The sequence below is a fragment of the Melitaea cinxia genome, chromosome 21 (genome assembly GCF_905220565.1).
Source record: "Melitaea cinxia chromosome 21, ilMelCinx1.1, whole genome shotgun sequence".
NCBI classification, from domain to species: domain Eukaryota; kingdom Metazoa; phylum Arthropoda; class Insecta; order Lepidoptera; family Nymphalidae; genus Melitaea; species Melitaea cinxia.
The window spans coordinates 9,423,874-9,451,179 of NC_059414.1; the positions used below are offsets into that span (position 1 = coordinate 9,423,874).

The following is a 27,306-nucleotide window of genomic DNA, read 5'->3' on the forward strand; positions in this document are numbered from 1 at the left end:
CCCTAATTTTAGGTAAAAAAAATTCAAAAATTACGAAAATATTTTAAAAACTCCAACACCATGTCAGTCCGAACCCAATCACTTTTCCGAATAATTAATAATACATATTTAATGAACCTGATGTTCCACAATATCTGGTTACTCGCAAAATGCGATCGTCCGCTGATCTCTCTGCGGTTTTCTTACATGGAGCGCCCTTGCGACCGGTTCGGAACGCCTGTGGAGAATCATTACCAAATCGTTACGAATGTTTTAAATGATGTTAGATACATTATTATTTTGAAAGCTTTGTTTAGTCATTTTGGGATTTTTAACCGACTTCCAAAAAAGGAGGAGGTTCTCAATTCGACTGTATTTTTTTTTTTTTTTTTTTTTTTTTTTTTTTTTTTTTTTTTTATGTATGTTACATCAGAACTTTTGACCAGGTAGACCGATTTCGACAAATTTTGTTTTAATCGAAAGGTTGTGTGTGCCAATTGGTCCCATTTAAATTTATTTGAGATCTAGCAACTACTTTTCGAGTTATATCTAATAATGCGTTTTTACTTGACGCTTTTTTCGTCGACCTACGTTGTATTATACCGCATAACTTTCTACTGGATATACCGATTTTGATAATTCTTTTTTTGTTAGAAAGGAGATATCCCTAGTTTAGTACCATGATAAAGAAACCAGGATCTGATGATGGGATCCCGGAGAAATCGAGGGAAACTCTTGAAAATCCGCAATAACTTTTTACTGGGTGTACCGATTTTAATAATTTTTAATTTAATCGAAAGCTGATGTTTGTCATGTGGTCACATATAAATTTTATTGAGATCTGATAACTACTTTTTGAGTAATCTTTGATAACGCATAGTTGCTTGACTATTTTTTCGTCGATCTACGTTGTATTACTCGTCGATGTAATTGAAGTCAGTTTTTCTTCGTTTGCGAGCAAACACAATTATGTTTTTTCTACCAATCTATAATATAAAAATGAGTCGCTGAATGTGTTGCTAAGCGCAAAACTCGAGAACGGTTGGACCGATTTCGCTAATTCTTTTTTTAAAATATTCCTTGAAGTACGAGGATGGTTCTTACGGAGAGAAAAATTCTAAAAAAAAAAATAATAAAATTAAAGAATCGACTGTTAGGCGATACGAAGTTCGCCGGGTCAGCTAGTTATATATATTTTTTAATATTGATTTATTTTTAAATTAAACCACACAGTAGTCTCTTCGTCAGCTAGGCAGATTAATGCCACTGTTTTATATTGACAGATTTTATTTTATTTTACTATATTACTCTTTCTAGTGGTTTGACCCGCATATTTTATATTACCGGTATCTTCCAATTGAAAACGATTATCCAAATCAATTTAATAGTAGAGTTTAAATATAAAGCAATTTTTTTTTTCACGTTATTAATAAAAATAATAATCTAACTCTACTAGATCGTTTAGTAAACTAAAACACTTTTTGTACGCTAAATAATAAAAGTGCAGTAGTTTTTAAATGCTCTACATGTCACGATAGCAACATCTGTTTGCTAAGTATAAATACTTGTCCACAGTCAAGGCGACGATGCATTATGAGTTTCAGAACTGGTTCGCCTCAGTTCAGTCGATGTAATTTAATATTGACCGAATTTATGGCAGCCCTTGGATAACAGTAGCCGAGTATTTTATTACGCTTTTATATGACTTCTATACACGGAAAGTTCTCTGTTAATTTGTTGGTGCTTTCTGATTTGTCTTGGAGACTAAGTTGTTGATCTAGTAAAAATGTCTTTAATTTTCTAGTGTGAATGAATTGTAATTTTTTTTTTATTGAAGTAGGCATATGAATAACATATAAAAATTTTTTGAAGGCGCTATTTTTCCTACGCTTTTAAACGCTACGTTGAATTAATAGGAATTTATTTTGTACGTTAGTAGTAGTTTGTAACTATAAAAGTATCAAAATATTAAAAAAATTACATTTGCTTTTGAAAATTTTAAATACTGTTACTAGTTTTAATATTTTTTTAGCATTTTTGACTCTACAGTAATTTATATTAATTTTATTGTTCTACCTATTACTAATACAGTTCTTGAGTTCGAATAACATTATTGTATCTTTAACTAAAAAAGTTATACAATAATATATTTCTATTTATAAAAATTATATAATTAAATTTGTGTCAAAAAAAAAAAATAACAAAATCCCGAGTTCCCCATTTGTATCCAGGAAGCGGCGATATGGCGCGCGATCACGCCTAGCCGTTTAGTTAGCGGAGTCTATTTCTGCTCGCGAAAGCGGAACAGTCCCAACGAAAGTGAGGACGTCCGAATCATTTCGCAAGACTTAGGATTATGGTATCTACTACAACCGCTCGTAGCTGTGCTTATTGATCTAAACAAATATTCATTTTATTATTTAAAGATATTCTTTTTACCTTAACATTTCATAAAAGGCCTTTTAATAGTTCACAATACCTAAGACATTCACCCCTAAAAACGCTTAATCTTTCTCTTACGTTCATAGAGCTAATATCCTTAGAAGCTATTTTAAAAACAAGACAAACTTATACGAGTTTAAGAGATAAGTACTCGGGTGTCGATAATATAGATTTAGTAAACGTGTTTTTAAAAGGTTTTCGCTCCTAAGTGGCCATCGTTTCAAAGCATTCACGGCAAATAAGTACAGACACAAATAGTTACTCCAAAAATATACGCAGCGGTTCACAAATAACTTAAACACGTATCACTGCCGTCTAGCTACTTGTTTCGTCTGCTAGACCATAAAATAGACCAAAGGAAATATCGAGTAAGACACAAAATAAAGACACAACTAAGTATAATAAAATAAAACAATCAAAAGTCTTAACGTCGCATAGTGTCATTTCCGACGAAATGAACAATACGTTGTATAAAAATTTACGTATATAATATAATAAAACGTAATTCAGATTTATAAATATACTAGCTGTACCCTGCGCGCGTTGTTGTGCTTTTTTTTCGTACCAACTCAGAAACCTTTATACGCTTTGCTGAAGATCATGACATGATCAAATGCATAGTTTACGATTCTATAAAGGAAATACAGTCAAACATTGATTTTTATACATATTACAGATTGATTTGTAAGAAACAGTGGGAGTGATTTGATTAAAATTATTATAAAAGAGACCTTCATAATCATATCATAATTAAGAATGTGAAATAAGGATGTATCAATCGTTGAGTTATAATTTTAGTAAAGTTTAAAATTTGAAACTGTATCCGTACACTTCCTTCAACGAACTCCAAACCGTAATAACCGCATCTTGAATATATTACACAGTTCCGCACGTTTTTAAATAATTAATATTTAAAATTGAGTGAAAATGAATTCATTTCATATTACGGATACGAAATAAAATCAAAGTTAAAATTACATTAGTCAATAGTTTTTCATACATTAGATCACGATAAAACGTGACATCATATAGTCTAGAGTTCTAAATTGTTAAGTAAACATTGGGTACCTCGTGATGCACCAATACAATGTTTCTCAGTAATAATTCGATGTCTGTGCTTCAAACTTGTTATATAATGGTCGTGACAACGAAGATAGTTATATCCATTCGGAAATTCACAAGTTCCAATCGAAAATGTAAGCTCACCTAAATATATTTTTGTTTTATTTTGAAATTGCTTAAACGTTGACTGTTTAAATTTTAGTTACGGTGTGTTAGAGATAGTTAAAATATTTTCGTGTGTTATTGCTTGATAAAATTTTGTATACTTTCTGTGAAATTCTTAAACGTAATAGTTTAAACATCTTTGTTTTAAAAATCTTTAAATATTCTAAATGTAGTCGTTCGATTGACAAGATGATTACTGTAACCATTTAGAGATCCTATTTCGAAAGAACTCTAATTATTTTGAAATAAGGTTTAATTGCGTGGAATGTGGAATTCACATCGCTTCTACTACAAGAGGGTTAATTACTTCACAGATTCGTTTGAATCGACGGCCATTGAATTTACTTTTTATCGATATTGTCTATGATCGTAATGACAGTTTTATTTATAAATCTAACCGACATGAAGTGAGTGACACAAACGCATTCTTTTTTGCACACTTACACTCATACTTTTAACAACTATACATTTTTCAATTACATTGAACATACAAACGAGAAGAAAAATCATAAAAAGTGGCTCGGTTTTCACTGACAAAATAAAATAGTGACAAATTTAATTTTCAATAATATAGAAGATCTTGAACATAAGAAGTGTATAATTTGTTACTATTATATACCTATAATAATACAAAATAAACATAAAATCGCTACTCAGTCTTCACTTTCCAATCAAAGTATGAAAACGTTTACTTATTACGAACTGCGAGGGAAACGTTTCTCTGAATTATTATTCGTTGAGCGCAATTTAAGCACCAACCTTCGGCGGTAATCGTAAGCGATACTTAGATGCAAAATAAGAGAACAAGGCTAGATTGTAAAAAGTGCATTGAGATTTTCAAGGTTCTTTAGCGGTGCAAAAAGTGCATTGTTTTTTGTTGTAAGCTAGAGTTAGACAAGCGTCTGAAAATTAGGTTTATTTTCGCAGGAAGGTGTTTTTTGTGTAAAATAATTTAGCTATTTTTCTTTCATTACTTAAATTTTAAAAGTTTATACATTTGTATATAAATTATAGCCAAATGTTGGATCGAATTAAAAAGGAATTTTCCATAATATTTTCCGTCTTATTATGTCTCTATTTACCTAAATAATAGCTCTCTGTTTAGTAATTATCCTATATCAAAAGGTACGGTATATAAAATATTTAATACTAACTAAACAAGGTCATTGTCTGCCAACCTATTATTTATTTTACTAGTAAAAGAAAATTACTCGTTAATTTTAATCTTTGAAACAAAGAAATACGTCAATTGCGTTCTAGTTTATTGTACTAAATTTTTAACCGACTTCCAAAAAAGGAGGAGGTTCTCAATTCGACTGTATTTTTTTTTTTTTTTTTTTATGTATGTTACATCAGAACTTTTGCCCGTGTGGACCGATTTCGACAAATTTTGTTTTAATCGAAAGATTTTGTGTGCCAATTGGTCCCATTTAAATTTATTTGAGATCTAACAACTACTTTTCGAGTTATATCTAATAATGCGTTTTTACTTGACGCTTTTTTCGTCGACCTACGTTGTATTATACCGCATAACTTTCTACTGGATGTACCGATTTTGATAATTCTTTTTTTGTTGGAAAGAGGATATCCCTAGTTTGGTACCATGATAACGAAACTAGGATCTGATGATGGGATCCCAGAGAAATCGTGGGAAACTCTCGAAAATCCGCAATAACTTTCTACTGGATGTACTGATTTTGATAATTCTTTTTTTGTTGGAAAGGGGATATCTGTAGTTTGATACCATGATAAGGAAACCAGGATCTGATGATGGGATCTCAGAGAAATCGAGGGAAACTCTTGAAAATCCGCTATAACTTTTTACTGGGTGTACCGATTTTAATAATTTTTAATTTAATCGAAAGCTGATGTTTGTCATGTGGTCACATATAAATTTTATTGAGATCTGATAACTACTTTTTGAGTAATCTTTGATAACGCGTAGTTACTTGACTATTTTGTCGTCGATCTACGTTGTATTACTCGTCGATGTAATTGAAGTCGGTTTTTTTTTTTTCGTTTGCGAGCAAACACAATTATTTTTAAATTGAACTTTTAACTAATGAGCTACGACTTTAAGATTCATAAGTTCGAGGTAGATAAATAAGAAAAGAAATATAATTGACAAAAAAAAATATATATATAATAAACTTTTACCTCATGGATACATGGTTATACCTTAGACAATTTTATCAGAAACCGGTGAAACTTTACCTTTATACATACAAGTATAAGCTAAATTGTACTGATATTTACAAATTAGAACAATCACGTATGACCTTGCAAACTGTTTTTATACGACAGATTTTATTATCAATAAAGCCAACTGTGTTCAGTTCTTTTACGTCAAAGTGTAACAACACACAGGTTTAATTATTCTTGGCATTGTTTAAGACATAAATAAACTATTTCGGTTTATGATTTTACAAATAACTTTTTAAGAATGACATTGAACATTGGAAAATAAATTATTTAACAAACTTGCCGTTGTTGTTTTTGCAATAATGTTAAAAACGGTAATTTATAGAAGTGTAATACTTTGTTAAGCGTCTACAGATATATATATTTGACGTACAAAATAACGATTGGAATATTAAACACACGTATTAAGAACGTCATTAGTTAATACTATTATATAACTAGAATGTTTTTACGATATGTATATATATGTAAATTATAGTTCTGATTTAAAAGCTATAGATAGAGACATATAGAGACTAACAAATGTAGAGTAAGAAAAAAATGTGAAAAAATATATTAGGTAACATTAATTTAAATAAGTTGTTCTTTTCTGGGTCTACAATAAAGATTTTGCGTTACTTAAAATTTTTGGCCAAGAAAAAAACTGGTACCTCGTTACTCGTTTTAATTATGTTTTCGTATCGAATACACGATATCATCAACATTAACCATACAGCGCTTTAATGGCTGCATTGTTTCTGCCTGATTTATGATAATCTGCTTATAGTTTGGGTGCAGTCGCTTCAAGCGCTGATAATTTCAACTTAAACGAAAAGGTGAAGTACATAATATACCACAGCAGATCAGCTGTAAACGTCGCGGCCGGCAGACGTGCCGCGCGCTAAAATTTATAACTTTCGATCGCGTGTGTCGTGTACAAGTTAAATATTTGTGGTAATTCTCATATTTGTACGTAAACCCTAGCCGCTGTGTACGCGTCTTTATTAGTGCAATTTACATTGAGCTCACTTTTCTCGTAAGAAACTAGATGCGCATGAGTTCACACTTTCGCTTATTTACCGATTTTCAATTTCAATGTAATTTTGTCCTAATTACCCATTATTAAAACGTTATTTAAAGTGGATGTCGTAATTTCTGTGTGATTTTAAGAGAATGCTAAATGTTTTGTCAAAACGTTTACATAAACGTGACCTTCGTAACACAGTCTAGAATTATTCGCAATAACATTTGTACGAGCGAACATATATATACTTTTACATATCGACTGTCTCGTTCGTAATAACTTTGCTTTTCTCTTATTTAAAACTTTACTGTATAAAACTTATTAATCAATTTTATCGCGATTACCGTTGTCTATAAACATCCGGAAGTTATTCCCTAAACATTTTATTAGTATTCTGTTTCAACACTGCGTTAACTAATGACATACCGTTGTTTGTAAACAATAGGGCTCATCGTCTCAGTTCGATGACCTCTAGCAATTCCATTATGAAAAATATTTTATTTATTAAATATTAATTAAAAATTATTTCATTTTCGTCTGGATATTTGAATCAATTTGAATAAAGCTACTCGTTTTAAACCAGCTACCGACCGTTTGTAGTAGTCGATAATTTATGACTAATTTAAAAACTTTTATTTCCATAGCAGTTATATAACTAGTTCTATCGTGAATATTTTGAATGACATCATTAATACAGGTTTCGGTTTCCATTATTTCAATAAATTGAGATGAAAAGCGAAATTGCCATATAAAATAATAAATTATTAAATATTTATGATGACTACCAAAAGAATTTGAATTAATAATCTCTTGATATATAAAAATTTCGTGTCAGGAGTCATAAATTTTAGATCGTTTATTATAATATTAAGGTAGGTATGAGAATAGGCATAAAGGATATTACATACCGCTGTGATTATGATGTATGTCTCTATATAGATTTTTTTTCTGTTTTAAAATTCACGCGTTTGTTAGTTCACAAGGGAGGACCTCTGTCGAGTCAGCTAGTAATTTTATATAATGTTTAACTATTACTGAGAATAAATTCTTAGAATTTTTAATACGTAAAAAAATATTAATAATACTAACGACCAGTATTAACATAATCTTGGCATACTTTAAATTGCATTGAGCGGATTTATTCGGATTATTAGCGCAAGTGTAATTAGGTTTTCACAATGTGAAAGTAAAAATTTTAAGACTGCAGTTGCAAGAGTCTTTATTCTGTTTCGTTATTATGGGATTTTTATATTAATTAAAGGAATTCTTAAACTTTGTAAACGAGTCTCTTTTATGACTGTAATTAAGTACCTATTGCTTACGTCAATTGTTTATGATTGAGAAATAATTTTACATTTATACGCTTGTCTCTTAAGACACTTTTAATTTCAATGAATTTTATAAAATACTAGAGATCCGCCTCGGCTTCGCACGCGTGCAATACTGATACTAAATATAAATTATGTTATTGTATATATAAACATTCCTCTGGTATCACTTTGCGTAAAAATTTAAAGTAGTTTAAAGATCTAAGCATACAGACAGCGGGAAGCGACTTTGTTTTAAGTATATTATGTAGTGATATTTGAATATGTAGATATGGCAGCTTACACATTTACAAGTTCCTTTATCGAATCGTAGATTGAAAAAGAAAGTGGCTATCCAAAACAATTTTACTGCCCTCAATATATGTTTTTTTCTTCTTCTAATTATCTAATAATAGTTGGACTGACATATATATGTAGATTGTTTTCGTGTGTTATACATTATTAAAACCAGTTTTATTTCTTTGTTAGCATTGACTATACTGTTATACGAGTATCTGGTTAGTCTTGACACGAGCAGTGAGATCACGGCCGATGTTAGGATCGATACAAAAACTCGCGTGTACAAATACGGTGATCTCTTATTATGGAAACTAAAGGATTGTTAATTAGTCATCGGATGACAAACGTAGCTTTTATTTTATAAAACCTTTGTTGTACTAACTATAAGTCGTCTTATCTGTGTAAATATTAAGGAGAAACTAGGAAAATTAATAGGTAAATGGATATATTACTGAAGTCTTGGTCAAGATATTTGCGTGTCTTTAAAGATCTGGATTAACTTTAGATCCTACTTTCAACCTGAATTTTTATAGACTTAGGACTAATGCGTCTTAAGCTCAACAAATTTGAACAGTTTTGAAACCTTATCTTTAACATATCTCAAAATTTCTTATTTACTGGATTCCTTAACTCATTATTATTTATTACTACTCTCGGCATTACGTGATAAAAAAAAAACTTTAAAGAATTTTTACGTGCGTGTCAGCTTTCGTAAAAAGCAAGTAATAAAGAAACCGCTTAACGTGTTCATTTCGACGAGTTCATAAATTACGGGACTTTTTCCTTGTAAAACTTCTACCTTAATTACTTATTGCAAATTTAAATTTGAACATTTTAAACACTAAGTGATTACTACTACGTGTAAGTTTTTAATTAAGAACTTGGTATGTTTAAGATCAGTATTTTATTTTATTTATAGTCATAGATATAATACTTAAAACAGAAAGTAAAAGAAGAAGAAAATTTTGATTTAAAATTCTTGTGACAATAATATTTAGTCATCGCTCTACAATTTACAAAAAAATCTTCCAATTACCCCTCGCAAAGGAAAGTAGATATTCAGGATTCCTTAAAACACATGAGGTTGAGTTTCACCACCCACTCAATAAGCTTAAAGCCAGTTTTGCATGTTCAACTTTTTTTTTTTAATTTTTAGACCGGAAATGAAGTAATACGGTACGACTTTATAGTCTAACTCTTTTCGCAGTACTTATAAAAGCACGCAGAATATAAATAACGTTTTAAATGTATTTTTATATACTACTAATTACGTTTTAGATTAATTAAAATGAAAATGTAACTGTTCCAATCGACGTAATATATCAATTTTGTACCCTACAAAATAACGGAGTAACATTTTACATTTTCATTAATATAGTAATTTGTCTAAATAAAACTACATATTATGTAATAATGCATGGAAAGTTACACAAATGTATAATGTAACCTCATTTGTAGAGTAGAGATGAACATAATATTAATTGTATTAATTACTTAACGATAATTACTAAACTTACGAATATAACTTGTAATATAAAGTGTACAATAAATACAAGTGCATTCGGTTCTAGTATCGAGCTTCTGCGATTAATCAGTGTATTGTAGCTTGACTGTAGATTAATTTGTCGATTAATTGAGTTTGTCAGGTTGTAACGGTTATCCGACCGGCTATTCTAGTTCATCTCGCGTACCGCTATCTCTTGGATAGTTCTTTTGCATTGTGCAAACTGTTTTCTATTTAGAAACCAACTGAAACTAACTAAATGTCATTTATACATGTATTTTGTAAAATACTATGTAGTCGACGATTTCAACTCCGTACAATACATTGGCAAGGCCGAAATAATAGTGTGTATCAGTACCTATAATAATGATGCCGATAAGTTATCTTGAAATTTGTACAGATATAAACACAATTCAATAAAGTATTTACTAAATTAGCGTTTCGCGTCTACGATAATTTGTGATAAGGTTGTGAAATTTCGTCATAGTTGTGATGCAATCGTCACCCCGTCTAGGTCACAATAATCATTTCAGTTTTCTGTAGTCGTGGATATAACTGATAATCGTAAACGTCTATCAATAACTGTCTCCCACGCGCAACTGTTTCTTATGTAATTATACTTTTTAATAGATCTGCAAGCATTGTTTAACGTGGAGAATTACTTTCTCGAAAAAAACTGTGAAATCGTATATACCTAATAGTTTTCTATTTTGTTAAATATATTTGGCAATCGTTTTTCGATTGTTTACTTAATGAAATTATATTTTTGCTTATATTATGAAATAGTGATTTATAAATTCTTACTGATGTAATTGTTTTTGTTCTAATGTGTATGACGCAAGTAATATTTTCACAAATATTACCTACTTCTTGTTCTGCTTGATGCTTCGTTAATTTCAAGCATTTCTTTGTTTGTTTTTAGAAAATTAAATCTAGTTACGTTTTTCTGTGTGGCAGTAGTGTATGTATTGTTATATGAATTTTTGAGCGGTGTGTTAACAAAGATAGCGGTATATTTATAAAGGATTAACAAATCGTACAGAAAAGTGAGCTCAAACTTAATAATACGAGTACAATTAAAACAATGGAAATTGTGATTTAAAATAATAAAATTTTATTACAATATAACGGTGCCCTTTAAACATTAGTGATGTCAAAAATGAGTCTTTCGGTGGCTACAAGTAATAACAATAACGACGAAATTGGTAAGTTACTGTTATTTATATTAATCTTTATGGAAAATCCAGTTTTTACACATTTGACACAAAAACTTCTTCATTTCATAAGAGTTTTATTAGCTATTAAAAGTTTGTTTGTTGTTTTTTTAAACGTGCTAATCTTAAGAACGACAGGTTCGAATTGAAAAATTATTTTTGTTTAGCATAGCACACATATCGAGGAAGGCTATAGGTACATATAGGCTATTTTTTCTTCACAAAAACGCGTGTGAAATGGCGCACAGTTGGTTAAGAATAATGTGGCTAAATATGGTGTTTTATCCAATGTTAAATTTTTCATATATTTAAATTGTTATGATATTAAGATTCGAGTAAGTAAACAGCTTAGCAAATTGTGTACTTTACCGTATCGTGTCGTTCGCCTACAACATCACCTACGCTCGTCGGTTTTAGCAGCGAAGGTTTCTCGTGTTACTTTGTTAATTGCTCAACTGACGTCTGTTCTATTTGTTTTCTAGTAAAATTTTATATTTATTTTATAATTTATCTGATGCATAACGGTATCCAACAGATAAACAAATATGATATATACTTTACATTTTTACCGCCGAACTCGCTCAGATATTTCGACTCTCCAACTGTGAAATCAAACGTTATAGTTAGTTGATGTACTCGTAGTATATAGTATAAAGCAAACTATAAAAATCTGTTTTACCTCCTAATGATAAAGCCTATCGGGAACTTTAGTGCAAGATTAAATTTTTCAGGGCCTTATTAAAAAAAATCTATGAGACCCGTTGAGTAAATGTTAGTCGGGTTTTAGCCATCTTCAAATTTATCGATGACGTTATAACAACTCAATTTCCTCTACCAATCATGGGCTGTCAATTTGATCATTGTTGATGTAAATGGTAATACTGTATAATTTTTGAGAATGTTTTAAACATTTAAAACTGATGAAAAACTGGTCACTTATCACATAAGGCATGAAAGTAATTGAAGTTGATTTTATTGTCTGTCCATGTTTCATCATTTTAAAAACATTTACATGATATTCAGTATACATTTTACTAGGTATAGTAGGGTATTTAAATATGACACTTTATTCGAGACTAAATGTCCTTTGTGGTTTCGTTAGCATAAAAGGTCGACATTACAACAGTTGATGTTCACTGCTCTATTTTAATGCCCAGTAGTATGAGATTTGTTTACCTATATCATTTCTTATTAATGTGATATAAACATTATTTGTATTATGTTAATCCGTCTACACCAGTGCTTTTAGTTTTTAATACAAAAAAAAATATAGTACTGTACGTAACCTCAAAACAAATTCCCGACTAACATTAATGAAACAAAATAAAGCATATCAACATTAATATATCCGTAAAACACACTCACCCACGAATTTACTTTGGCACCCCTTAGTGCCAGCTTAGCTAAATAAAACTTGCATTTGTGATTAATCTGAGCTATTTCTGTGTTGTAACTTCTGAAAGACACTTTCAATATTCGCGTTTATGTAGTTTAACTTTATGCGATCGTGTTTAATGGTCAAGTAGAAATTTATATTGAAACAGCGTTTTGAACACTTTAGAATCTTTTTCTTTCTTTATATTTTTATATGTAATGTGAATTTTTGTTGTAGTTTTTTTAATCTTGGATTCCATAAATACGAGAATATAATAAAAATTACTGGTATATCTTGTGTCATGTATATATTAATATACAAATTCTTCGTTCATTTTTATAATTATAAATGCCCAGTTTTTTTGACTTCCACATTTACGCAGCATTGTTAAGTAAATCATTACGTAAGCCTTATATTCTTCAAATGAAACTCTATTAACCAAGTATACACTGTACTATTTATTTATTTATTTTCAGTGGAAACAAACAGTATATAATAATTTTACAAATTAGCACATATTTGGAAAATCATCACCAAAACAGTTTCTAACGACTAATAACAAGTACGTGGCGTAGATGCGCCTCACAACCAATATAAGTATTTCTTAAATACACTTATAGGTATCAATGACCGATCACGATTTATCGATATTGTTTGTTGAATATATATTTTTTAATTTATCTCGATGTGGGTTGAGAGAGATACGATTTCTTCTCAGAGACCACTATCTGGCAATCATCTTGCAATTGCACAAATGCATTCGCTTACGCAACGAGCATATACATTCGTGCCAGCAGACTGTGATACGTCAATTGTTCATGCAAATGACCTTGTCTACAACTAGAACAGTTTATAACAGGACTCCGGATTACCTCGTACCGGACGACTGCCTCCTGTATTTGACCAGTGCATCGCATACAAATCGTATTAGATTTGATATAAACATTTGCTGTTTCTCCATAAATTTTTCCGCTACTGACGTCACTCATACATAAATAACAGCTTACACAACGTAAATCGTAATTACCGGATAGTTATATCACCATTATAGTTTCAAACAGACCCGAGAGAGAATTTAGTACAGAATAAATTATTCTGATGAGAACGTTATTATCGATAATTCATCTTGATTTTAATTTTAATATATATTGACACGAGATTAATTGATAATAATAAAACAACGATAAAAAAGAGAAAATAAATTAGTGATTACCGCTTAAATTAATATAACCAAGTGATTGTTTCCTCCCTCTAACTTATTAGACTTTTCACTTTTATATCTATACTTCTCTCTTTCAGCTTACATAAAAGGCAATTAGAGATAAGATGATAATAATAATAGGAATTAAGTCGTATTCGATCAGATAGATTCTATTATAAATCTTACGTGATTAAATAAGTTACGTAAATTCATTATTTTGTGCACGTGGACAGTTCCTGTTTCATTTTTGGTATGGAACGCTTGCTGATCGCTTGCATAGCGGAATTTAAAAGGTGATTGACTGTATCAACGTTTCATGTCATCAACCTGTCTGAATTGTTCCTTTTGCACTGTCAATTAAAAGATATTTCGCTGTAAAAGCTAAGATCGCAAAATCGAAATCGGTTGATTTAACGAAATACGATTTATGGATTTTTGTGCTAGTTAAAGGTTGACTTTATAATTGTGATAACCTTTGCATATTTTACACAGATAAATAACCGACTTTGGTAAGCTATTCGATTTGTTGTTATTAAAACTATTTACGTCTTACTTTATTTTAAATATTTTGCGCTGAATACCTGCTATATCGAGGTCACATTGCATTCGACATACTCTCTACCTGCACTGTATAATGGATATTATTTACACTTCACAAAATGTCATTTGCTTAAGAAATAAGGCTTATATTCAAACTTATCGCAATAATAGATTGCCTCTAAACTAACGTTAGTTTTCCGTCTATGACAATCTAGCCAGACGTATAGGTCTGATTCGAGGAAATTTATGCCTTATTTCCTTAGTAATAAGTACATTTATTACAATTTTGCATTAAAATTTTCCGGTCTCATCTAGGATGTTCATGCCAAATCGAAATAGTCTGTACGTGGTCGAAATAGAGGCTACTTAATGATATCAGGGAATTGTTTTAATATGAATCGCTGCAGTTTCGACCTTGCCGCCTCGTCGACTCCCGCGCACGATCGAGTTGACAGTGTCATAATGGATCGAAATTATATCCCGCCGTACCCAGGTACTGCGATCTTGTCGTGATAATTTAACTTGTCTATTTTAAATGGAAAATAATTATCAATACGAAAAAACAATGAGATATCAACGTAAGTCTTTTCAATTTATTTATTTTTATCATTCTAATCTCGTGTTAGATATTGTTGTAAAACCTCTTTCGAACAACTTTAATGATATTGACTTTTCCTGACGAAACTTTTCTCTCCATAAATATTCGATGCCATTGACTTTCCGTCGAGCATATAACACCTTATACAATTTGTTTGCTTTCACCACTTATATGTTGAGGATTTCGTAACTGGACATTCCTCCGCTCGACATGAAAATATTTGCATCTGAGCGTATCAAACTCGTTTATTGACGTGAAATTACCACCTAGAATATTCCTTGTTGCAACTTGTCAATCATATTTCACAACTTTTCTGTTGGCGTTTCTATTTTACGTAATAAAATTGTTTTTAATATAAAAATCTCAACAACTGTGGGTTATTTTCTATACTAAAAAGGAATCGCCAAAACTTGTAGACATCTACACAAAATTGGATTTTTTTTGTTCATTATTGTGAAAACCAGGCTTGTAAAAAAATCATAAAAAGACATATTAAGGAACAAGATATGATTGTACAAAGTTCGCCTGGTCAGCTAGTTTATAATAATTTTTTTTTTTTTTTTTTTACGACAAATAGGCAGGCATTTGACCACAATCTCACCTGATGTTAAGTGACGATGCGGTCGAAGGTGGAGCATGCCTGCCCAATAACAGCCTATTCACTCTGGCCTTGAAGGCACCCAGATTGTATCGTTCGGGAAACACAGACGCGGGCAACGAGTTCCATTCCTTAGCTGTGCGCATCAGGAAAGTAGAGCCAAAGCGTTTTGTGCGCGTAGGTGGCATATCGATGACATAAGGATGGAACGATCGACCGCGCCTAGTGTCCCGATGGCGGAAGGTTGTTGGGGGAATTAGATCGTGTAATTCCTTCGCACACTCACCGAAATATATTTTGTAGAACACCGACAGACGAGCTACCCTACGCCGATGATCGAGACTCTGCAACTTGGTGTCTGTCAGAGTAGGGTCACCTATGAGTCTCTTAGCTCGTTTTTCCACCGAGTCCAAAGTTGCCAGTTGGTATTTGGCGGATCCATCCCAAAGATGGCAGCAATACTCCATACAAGACCGAACTTGTGCTTGGTATAGTTGGAGCAGCTGTTCTGGAGTGAAGTATCGCCTGACCTTAGAGAGAATACCTAGTTTTTTTGCTGCAGTTTTTGCTTTGGACTCGATGTGTTGCCCAAAGTTCAGATTGGACGATAGCTCTACACCGAGGAGCTGTAGGGAGTCGGTAATTTCCACAGAAACATCCCGGAAAGTCGGAGCCAGGAAATTACGTGTCGTAGTAAATAGGATTCGAAAGTAAATCAGTAACATATTAACTATAATTTTTCATATCATTTGCGTAAATCTGTTTTATCTTTATGTTAAATTACTTACGTAACGTCACGTTATTAGTACGTCTTACGTAATTGGGTTAAAAGTCAATCGCACGGCAATGACTCTACCGTTATAAATATATGCTGAATCGCAAATATATACAAAATTAAATTGTAAATTTTTCTTTTGTACGCTTCTTTCGTAACTCGTTATAAATAAAACTGTATAAACAATAGTTATCCTATAAAATTGTTTTTCGACAAATTTTGTTATTATCATAACCGAAACTAGGTAAATATTCTCAAAATTGTGTAGTGGATTTTATAGAAACTACAAAAAAATAATATTTTACAAACTAATACGCTAAAATATTTATAGAATCATAGTTAACAGATAAAAAGAGATTAGCATGATAATATATCATAATATATCATATTATAGTTTAACTTATAATAATTACTAAAATAGTTACTTAATGAACTCAATATCATATCGAGATCAACAAGTATTTCAATTCCAATAATTTATCGATACGGATTGATAATAATTAAAATGTTTTAATTACGATTTATGTTCAGGAAATCACTGACAATCAATCAATTGTATAATCACCATCTGACCCGTGCCTATTTCGTAAATATATTCTTACTTGTAACTAACTTGTTGAACTTGTTTTACAAATGTAAAATTTTCTGTGTCGAAAACTTATTATTACGGAGTAAGATTAGCCTATAATACTCAGGTATAACGTAGCTTCGGAATTGTCAAAAAAAGTTATTCTATAATCGATTCAGTAGTTCAAACAAACATATTTACTTCTATCATTTGTATAGACTAGACATAACTCGTTCTTTGCCTTATTGCATTTTGATGTTCAATCGATTAAAATGTTTATAGTTTACTCTCTGCTGTTGTGGGTTCCACAATATCTTCTATTACAATCATCTCCTGTCATATATTAGAATGGAATTCTTTTTATTTCATTCAATAATTTCAGAACAAGATAAAACTTTTTATTTGATTGATTAATCAATGTTTAAAAATTAAGTATGGACATAAACATCCTGATTAGTATTACAGTTGTAATAATCCGGATAATAGGTTAAATAATCAACTAAACTACGTCGTAACTTACTGGTACGTCAACAATTTGCGAATTATCCACTCAGCGCGGTAGTAATGGATCATTGAAATCGATGTCGGCTCGTCGGCCACGGAACACAAATTGGTTTCCTCCGGAACGCAAATTGCTTGGTGCTTATTCACCAAATCGATCCTTCAAACAATTGATGTCGCGTATGACTGTTTAGTTGACTATAACAAGTCTAGCCTACATACTTGATCCCATAAATAATGAGTCCCAATGAGCCCTAATGATAATGATTTTTTTTTTGCTCTGCGTCTCGTAATAAATGTCGCAGGACCGATGGCCATTGGAACAGACGGGTCCTGAAGTGGAGACCGCGTCTAGGCAAAAGCAGTGTGGGACGTCCTCCGGCCCGTTGGACCGACGATCTACTTAAGATTGCCGGTGTAGGCTGGATGAGGATTGCGGAAAACTGGGATGTCTGGCGCGAACTGGGGAGGCCTACGTCCAGCAGTACACTGCAATAGGCTGAACTGACTGACTGACTCGTAATAAATAAGCAACGCATACCTATTTTATTATAATGTAATATTGTTTGTTATAATATATCTACAAAGTCAAAATTATAACAAGTTTAGTCAACATACTTGATCCCTAATAGCCTGATGAGTCGTAGATTTACTTTTTTATTACTTTTTTTCGCTATGCGTTGTAACAAGCTACCAATACGTAGTAGGTTATAATGTATCTATAGAGATTTAACTGAAAACATTATTTTAATGTTCCTACTACCTTTTTTCAATGTAAAAATCCGTGAACTCCAGTAAATAAGAACAAAGTTATCCGCAATAACGCAAAGGAAACGAAGGTCATATGTAAAAGTCCGCCTATAACGGTACTCTGATTTTTTAAAGTACTTTTTTAAAACTGTATTTTGTCTTCATATAAATTATACATCACGAATTTGACTTTAAATCTTTTTAATTTATTTCTAGATTTATAGCAAATGTCGAAACAGTAAACCGAAGTCATTAAGATTACTAATTATCTCTACCAGTTTTTATTTAATTTTATGGAATGAACTGGAAATGCAGACGTGGTTATCTGAGATCGGCAAACGCAAAAGCAGTTTATAAATCATCAGATCGTTGACTTCTAGCTTCAATTCGTTAGTATTGTGCACTACAGACAAGTTCAGAGACCTTGCGTCGTTTATGTGCTTATTATAAACGTTTCCATATGGAATAGCTTGTTCTAACTTACGATCTTCTTCGTCGCTACGACACTAAAAGTCTGTTTAAACAGTTGTATTTAGACGACTTCCTCATATTTATATTTATGGCACCTGATCGGAAAACTATATTCCTAAAATAAGTATAAAGTTAAATTGTTAATCTTGATTATTATGTATGAAAAAAAAAAAAGATATTCTTTCAATTATATGTAACCTTAATCAAACTATAATGCGTTGTAATAACTGTTTTTCGCTTTTGAAAGTTAGTTGATAGTTATTAGATATATTCAATTTATTTAATTCTTATGTAGAAACGATATTAAAAGTGTCTATTTCAAAATACATTTTTAAACTTTTTTCCTATATCAATTACCTATAAATTAATTCTATTATCAATTATTTCCTTCCCTTTTTAGACAATATTACGTTAGCTATGCTATTGCTTATAGGATACGTTTAACATTCTAGCTGTATTGTTATTTACATCATGCATAAAATATGTTTTCTATTTAAAGCTGTGCTTTAAAATTCTTGTTGTATTTTTTCACACAACCGTCTCATATAGCTTTGTATATAACCCGTTTAATCAAGTACCATACCTTGTTTCGTGATATATTTATACATAACATATATTTCTTTTATTATGTATTTCTTTTTAGTATGAGTTTTTTACGGTGAATACGCCGGCGCGATGAACTTCGTTTGTCTTTATTCTTTTTTGTTTTATTATAGAAGCGTTTGCATTTATCTCATATTATATATGAGATAAATGCCAAGTTCGCCTCCATTTTTGGCGCGAACTTTGGGAGGCTTATGTCCAGCAGTAGACTGCGATAAGTTGAAGTAATAAGATAGATATAGCATTAAATATGCCATATCTATCTTCAAACCTTTGCTATGATTTCTCTTATTCATAAGAGCTTTTGTTTTCAATTTTTTTTAAGCTGTGTAATCAGTAGCTTTAAATAATTTTCTGACGCAATTACTTTTGAATATAATTTAAACAGTATTTAAGTGCTAAATAACAAATTAAAAATAGAAATGATCATCCGTTATAGGACTTGCGTTTAAACATAATCAAGGTGTGTACCGTTAAAAATACTTTGTTTACATATGCAGCTGATGTGCCTGGCATACTCTCTGGCACAATGTAGGTCGACTGCACTGGCAATATATGAGTTATGCGAGTTAGTAGGTTAATGTGTGTATCATTACATGTTGGTTTTGTGCCAGAACAATAGTACGTATAGATTTATTACCGATGGATTGTTAAATTCGTTCGATTACATAAAATCTTTGTTGCTGTTCTTGTAAGAGAACATTGTTTAAATTTTATTTTAACTTCAAGGAAACGTAATTGGAACGCTCTTAAACAATTATCATGCGTAAATAGCCAATAACAGTTTTAGAATTAAACAAACCAGACATCTTAGAGAATACAATGTACAGAAAACGTTAAAAATATATCATGAACTTAATATATTACGTTCAGTCACATGCTTATGCGTTGAAAATACATAGATAGGTATTTAAATGTTATTCAATTAGTTTAGATACCTAAGAACCCGCATTGTGCGCATGTCTGCAAGCATTCGTTAAATACCAGTCTCTAAACATCTCCATTTGAATCTAAGCAAAGTATTTGTATGGACGGCTATTTCTGTACGGCCTTTGTGTGAGACTTGACGCCTTCAACGTTCAAATATGGTACTCAATAGCGCTACATATTTATGAATGGCGAACTATTTGTAAAACTATTTGTTTCAAATGTCAAACTCGGCCCATTGAAAACTTTGCACGGTAGAAATCATATGTCTGTTGTATATCTGTCTTGTTATTTGAAAACACTTGGAAATCCATAATGTTATATAAATTGATTCAAGTTATAGCTTAATGTTGTTTTTATCGGAACTCGTTTTACGATTTCACCAACGTGTCGCTTATCAAAAGGTTAACATTTGCATAATAATCTACTGTTTAACGAGGCTAATGCTTGTTACGATTAAACTGCAAACAACTTCAAATTAATACGTCGTAATGTACTTTTTAAGGACTATTTAGTAGATTTTTATGATTTCGCTACTTACAAGTAAACAAACCCATTTTCGTTAAAACTAAGATCGTTATCGTACCCAATTATTGATGACTAAGTTCTTGTGAAATTACGATGTCATGAAAATATATTAAAGATTTGATTTGCAGAAATGCAAATGAAAAAGTAAAAACTAAAATAAAATAAATATTTGATTAGTCACGTTTGACATTATTAATAAATGTACGATGATTGACAAAAGCGTAGGTGTTTCTTAGAATTTTAAATTTTAAACACCATTTTATATAACTAGATGAGACTTCATGTTTGCTTCTGTTTCACCAGACTCGAATATCGTTACTTAACCGTCGCTCAGTTGGAATTTGATATTTTACGGCCTAATTTGATAACGTATGCATAATAATTATTAAGTTTAAGTCGGACATTGTACCTAAGCTTCATTTATCAACAAAGGATATTTGTCAAATTTCTTATAATCAATATTTTTTACAGCTGTGTCAGCAAGATGGTCAGCTTTACGCGCTGCCGCCATACGTCGAGGAAGTGCAAGGCGTTTGCGTCGCGAGATCGCCGCGTTGAGAGAAACTCTTGACGACATCTGCGAGCCTGGTGACTGTGCTCCCCAACCACACACTAGAGCTCAGTTGCACAGGAGGATCGAGGAGCTTAAGGTATGGGATTCGATTTAATTCTCAAAAAATGTGTTATTAATTGCTCACAAACGAAAAAAACTCGACTTCAATTTACGTAAACAAAATCAAAATAATTTTACTTTTGCCCATTGCCCCAAAACTCCTTCGAATCGTTACTTTACGAATTAAAATTTTAACTGTCGTTAAATGTGAAGTTACCACCGATTCGGATTGTTGACTCTGTAGAGAAGAATTGATAAGTAATACAACGTAGGCAAAAAAATTGCCAATTAAATATGCATTTTTAAACGGGACTAAATGGCAAGCACCGCTTTTGATTGAAAAAAGAATCATCAATATTGGTAGGGAGCCAGTAAAAAGTTATCAGGTAACTCACATAATAATACAATCAAAGTGAGAACTTTAGCCATTTTTGAAATCGGTTAAAATATATTATTAATTTAGTATTAAAATATAGACATTGCATTCTTTTCTTTGAAAATGTGCCTTAAAATTTTAATGCCGATTTAATAGTATTTGTTGTTGCGATTGGAAGTGTTGATTACTCTAGATTTCCATGTTGATATCATAGTTTAACAGAATTTTATGACGCTTTATTGTATTAAATGTTTACTTTAAAACAATATATTTGAACACAAAAAAGAACATCAAAAACATAATTCTAAAATATTGCATGCTTCTGCGATATTAAGAGATGAATTCGCATAAAAATAATTTCTCGCAGTAAATACATTTCTCTTTTTGAAAGTTGAATTAAAAGTAAAGGAAATAACTTCGTAGCGAAGCTAATGTTACTCGGTGGTATTGATAATACAAAATCGCCGCCGGGTCGGAAAAGAAAATACTTAAAAACCTGATAACAACCAGCTAAAGAAAGTATGGGAAATGAACCTGCGTTCTTTGAACATTAGGAATTTCATAAAATACTTGTCCTAGAAAATATCTGCTTCACACTTATGAGAAATGATTGTGAAACATATAGATATTTCTCATCGCTTAGTATTTGTATTATAGGCTTATTCACGTTTAAGATATTTTCAAGGACTTCAAAAAAAGCGTGCTTTCCTCCTGAATAATTTATGTGTTAATTTATGGTTTCCATTTGCGAACATAAAAACAATACCGATTCTGTTCTCAATGAAATAATTGAGGATATTTAATTGATTACAGGTAATGTTTCTAACCCAAATAAATTGGTAATAAAATATTTTCGTGTCAACAGGAGCGCCTTTCCCGCCTCTTAGAATGCAAGGTGTCAATGCTGAAACTGACAGTGTCCGTGAGACGCGCGTTAGGAGAGATGGAGTCAGATGACAGCGGTCTAACTGGAGACTTGACAGCGTTACTGGCTGCTTGGGATGACGCCCATCAACGGTAATTAAAAAATATATGTAACATGTACTTTGATTGTACAATAAGAAAAAAAAAATTAAAAAAAGAATGGGCACAAAGTGGACTTATTGCTACCAAAACGAACTTTTCCCACCTTTTCACAAACGTAATAAAAATAAAATTGAGAACACTTTTTTCCTACTTTTTTATTACATTTTATTCTATAAGGTTATATCTATGTAATGACATGTAAAGTTAGTTTTTCACTTTGTAACATTTAATTTTAGTTCATTATACGTAAAACTGCCTTTCGTGTTCTAGTCCAATTAAGAACAATCAATTATACAATTAGGAATTAGGCTCATTTAGACCGTTTGTGTGGAAATGAGATCATTAAGAGTTTAAAATTTACTGTTTAACTTCTTTTGGTTTAACGTTCTTCACATGTAATTATCGTTTAAATTTCTTTTTGGCCATGTTGTTTAGCCGTGATAATTAATACGCTACAATGTTTCTCGATAAGCACTGTCTTAACATCTTGACTGTCTAAAGCAAAATTATAATTTTTATCTGGACTCGTATCAAACGTATAACTTCTTCTGTTTTATTAAAGCAACAAATAGAAACAATAAGCATGTATTTTAATAAATAACAGAACAAGGAAACTTTAGGAAGCCGGAAACAAACACGTTTTCTAATTTGTATTTGCAATATAATTATCCGTTATTAGATAACAATCCTATCTTATTTTCGATCAGCACATCTAACGAGCTACTCTCGCTGGAGAAGGCGGTTTGTGCGTGGGCGGAATGGGAAAGTGCACTGAGGGAGTTGCAAGGCGCTCTCAGAGGCGATCTCGCGACTTTGCAAGCGTTGCGCGATCGTGGCGCGGCTCTGGCTGATCATGCGGAACTTGCGGCTCATGTACGCCAGTTGGCTGCTTCTCTTCTCGATAAGAAAAAGGTAACACAAATTTACATTACATTTAGAATTTTTTCATATAAATTGGTTTTATTGTACTTTGACATAAAACTAGGAAAATTTTATTTGTACTGAAAGTATAGACTGTTTGTGCATTTTTATGTATTCTAAGAGTTCGATGCTAAATTTAAATTTATTTTCAAACCAAGTAAATAAAATAATTCAATGTTCATTTATGATATTTAGAGAGAAACGACTTTCATTTGAATAAAACATACCAAATGTGCCACGGGCATGTAAAAAATCTAATAAACCGCGATAAAATCCGAAAAACTTGTTTCTTAAGTCTTATAAACCAAAAGTTTTTGTCTGAATCATATCAAGAAAATGTGTGTTTGTTCCTTAGGGTGGGTCGACATGCGACTCATTATCGGATTCTGGTATTTCTGACGGGGACAGTGAAGGCGCAGGAACGCGGGCTCGGAGACTGGGAGCTCTAAGAGAGCTGGCTCGTCGCTTGCAAGCGGCGCTTGCACCCAACTCGCCTGCTCATCGGGCCATTGCTAAGGTTAGATTACTATTTCATTATTAGTATTACTATAATTTTCATTTACTCTCGTAGTAATTATTTGTTTATTTTAATACAAACGTATACAACAAAGTAATATTGAGTTCTGTTTAGTAAAATTGTGTGTACTCATATTCTAAAATGGTCTGCTCTGCAAATGTCTTAGTTTTATACTAAACTTTATATGTGAATTTCACCTAATTTTTTTTTTAGCGTATGGAACAAACTGAAAATGAAGTGAAAACTTTGCAAGAATCTTGCCGTGCATTAGTTGAACAGAACATTCCTGACTTCAAAATCGACGAAGTCTCGTAAGTTACAGTAAACTTTACCATCAATATTATGTCATAACTTAAATCTGAAGCTAAAATTTAGTTAAGTTTAAATTCAAATTTCGCTCTAAATTTTTTATTTTTTTCTAGACGGGATCACGCTATCGCCATTTCAAGCAATAAAACTGGTGCTGGTGACCCTGATTACAATCCACGTAGCGGCTGGGTATGGCGCGTACTTCGTTCCTCCATTCCCATACAACTTTGCCTCGTGGCCTTACTCCTGGCAGCCTGGCTGGTAGAGCGACCAAGGTGTTGCGACGCCTTAAACTCGCTAGCTCAAACATTAACACCACAGTTGCGCTACGTACGCGGACCGCCGCCTGTCTGAACGCGCCTTTACAACTCACGTGTTAAGTGACAGCTGTCAATGTGGCATATTTTAATTTGACGTGTGTCAATGTGACATATCAGTATTGCCACGTGTAAAAAGATCTATAGGACAATTTATGTCCTAGTTACATTTCACGTAGTATTACGCTACTCGAATAGGTAGTTTGGTTACATGTTGATGAATTGCAATAGCAATAATTTGTCCTACCTTGTAGCATTGTTTGTAATAGCTAGTTTTATCTACATATCGAACTAGGAGTTGTAGAAACTAGGGTAACATCTATGAATGTCTATCGTATGGAGACGTCTGCAAAAATGTTTTTGTATATGACTACATTTAACATTTAGAAAGGAATAACGGTTTATAAAAAAACTATAAAAATAAACGGAGAAATAGATATATTTCTACTAAAAAATATTTCTTCCGATTATTTAAAAAAAAATTATATTACCTATAATCAAAAAAGGTAGAAAGAAAATAGATAGATAAAGATAGCTAGCTATTTAGCTATTACTTGTGTGGAACGAATAAGGAACGCAATATTGACTTTATTGCAAGTCTTATTTTTAAGGTTGTGACACCTAGAACATCCCATTTTAGTAAATTGTACTAATGTTTTATTTTATTTTTGTCGATTAGTACTTTTTCTATTATAAACGATGGTGCGGTTGTTTATGTTATTAGCATTTGGTTATTTAATAACGATACAAGGTGGTGAAGCTGTTTTATTAAAAGCTCACGTTGCATGACAGAAGGAAATCAATGACTAAGTTGATTGTTAGAATAAAAAATAAGTTTTTCTGTTCTAACGTTTTTGGAATGTGGTTTTGTAAGCTCTATAATTAATAGACTAATATATATTATCCACTCTCTATGGAGTTTAGAGTAAGTACGATTATTTCCTGCATTTTATTAGGACCATACTTAACATTAGGAACCACGGATTGCTCATAGCAAGAGTTCAAATAAATTAAAAGAGAAAGTGTTCGAAAGCCAATCATCTGTATCAGATGAAGTTCAAATTAGCTTTCATTAGTAATAATTTACTAACATAAACATACGTTATTAAATTGTATGTAATACCTATTTTAGTACAAGTAACATGTAACTTAGGTATGTGTGACATTTGCGCTAAGAGTGACAGATTTTCGAGTACCTTTCATATTCTTATAAGTTTACTCAATTCTATCGATAACATCGATATACTTCTAATGGCCATTACTAAAACTGAGCGGGTTCTATAAATTTATAGTTGCCTTAAACACACATAACATTTTATAACAATTTATATTATATATAATAAAACTTTATAGTATGTGCTTAGTAAAACTACGTTAATAATAATTTTGTAGAAGTTTTACATTTATATCTATATATATAAAAATATAAACACAAAATATAAATATATATGAAAATACTATTTAACTATATATATGTGGCCTTATCTAAAATACAATATACATATATATCATATTTTAAGACTGATAAAATTATAAAGCTATGACATTGCTTTTATAAAATATTTATAAACAGAAATATTTTCGAATATTTTATTTATATTAATTGACATTTTATTTATATATTTTTTTTAAATAAATGACAATTTAATTCTATTGAATCAATCTATGTTGCAAGTAATGACAGCAAATTGTTTGCGGAATATACTTTTATTGTTCAATTTAGTTTTTAATATTCTTTTTTTTAAATTGTCCTTAAAATAAATTGCTCTGACGTTACAATTCAGCATTTCTATGTTGTTTTTAATATAATTTTGATAAATAAACATTTTAATACAACTATAATTTTGAAATAATCTTTATCTTGAATTCCGTATTGTTTTTGGTTTTGTCGAATTGTATTAAAATTAATCAAAATTTCTTTCTTTTAATTTCAGAAGTGCATGTTATGTTAAAAGTATCTGTATTAAGTTTTCTTCTACTATAAGTGTATCAATTATGCCTGTACGGTAAAATTAATAAATAAAATATTTTTTGTTATTAATATTAATATTATTAGTAAATAGTTAATATTTTAAAATTAATTTTGCCGTATTATATAAATTAATAAAACAAAAATTAAAATAATAGCAACATCTTATTAAATATAAGTTTTCCCGCCAAATAAATGTTATTCAAACTCCTTTCAATGTAAGAGTTAAAAATATTTAAAGTAAATAATTACTTTAACATGATTTTTTCATCGCTTTTAGAGGTCAAATTGAATTTCATTATTCCTCTTGTCAAAAATTTACAAGCAATATTTGTAATGAAACAAAAGTTTTATAAATAAAATAAAAATTACTCAAGAATATTTCAAACATTAAAAATAAATTGTAAAAATACGTGTGAACGCATGCAAAATAAAGTTTTTTTTTTCTATTTTATTGTTGCTTTGTAAGAAAGCAAAACGTTTTATGGTCAATTTCTGACAATCTTTATATTTAATGTAAGACTGTGTGTCTACATTGTGTCATATCCTATAACATTCTTAATTTAGATTTGTGTAAGTTAATTTACGAGACATGCTACTGTTGCATTTAAATTTTTGTTTTAAAGGAAGGGAGCATAATATAGG

The 27,306-nt window shown here is 31.1% G+C and overlaps 1 protein-coding gene across 1 annotated transcript; it reads left to right on the forward strand.

The window, feature by feature from the left end:
• Positions 1–11,105: 11,105 nt before the first annotated feature.
• Positions 11,106–25,716, forward strand: LOC123664107. Its single transcript, XM_045598716.1, has 7 exons — positions 11,106–11,169; positions 21,085–21,263; positions 22,468–22,619; positions 23,336–23,540; positions 23,905–24,066; positions 24,280–24,377; positions 24,489–25,716. The coding sequence occupies exons 1-7, from the start codon at positions 11,115–11,117 to the stop codon at positions 24,727–24,729; spliced, it is 1,092 nt and encodes a 363-aa protein (XP_045454672.1). The 5' UTR covers positions 11,106–11,114; the 3' UTR covers positions 24,730–25,716.
• The last annotated feature ends 1,590 nt before the right edge of the window (positions 25,717–27,306 follow it).

Excerpts from the sequence above, each read along its gene's own strand:
- LOC123664107 (XM_045598716.1), top strand. The coding sequence starts at position 11,115 with ATGTCAAAAATGAGTCTTTCGGTGGCTACAAGTAATAACAATAACGAC. Across the intron at positions 24,067-24,279 it reads CTCATCGGGCCATTGCTAAG|CGTATGGAACAAACTGAAAA; the intron begins GTTAGATTACTA and ends TTTTTTTTTTAG. Across the intron at positions 24,378-24,488 it reads TTCAAAATCGACGAAGTCTC|ACGGGATCACGCTATCGCCA; the intron begins GTAAGTTACAGT and ends ATTTTTTTCTAG.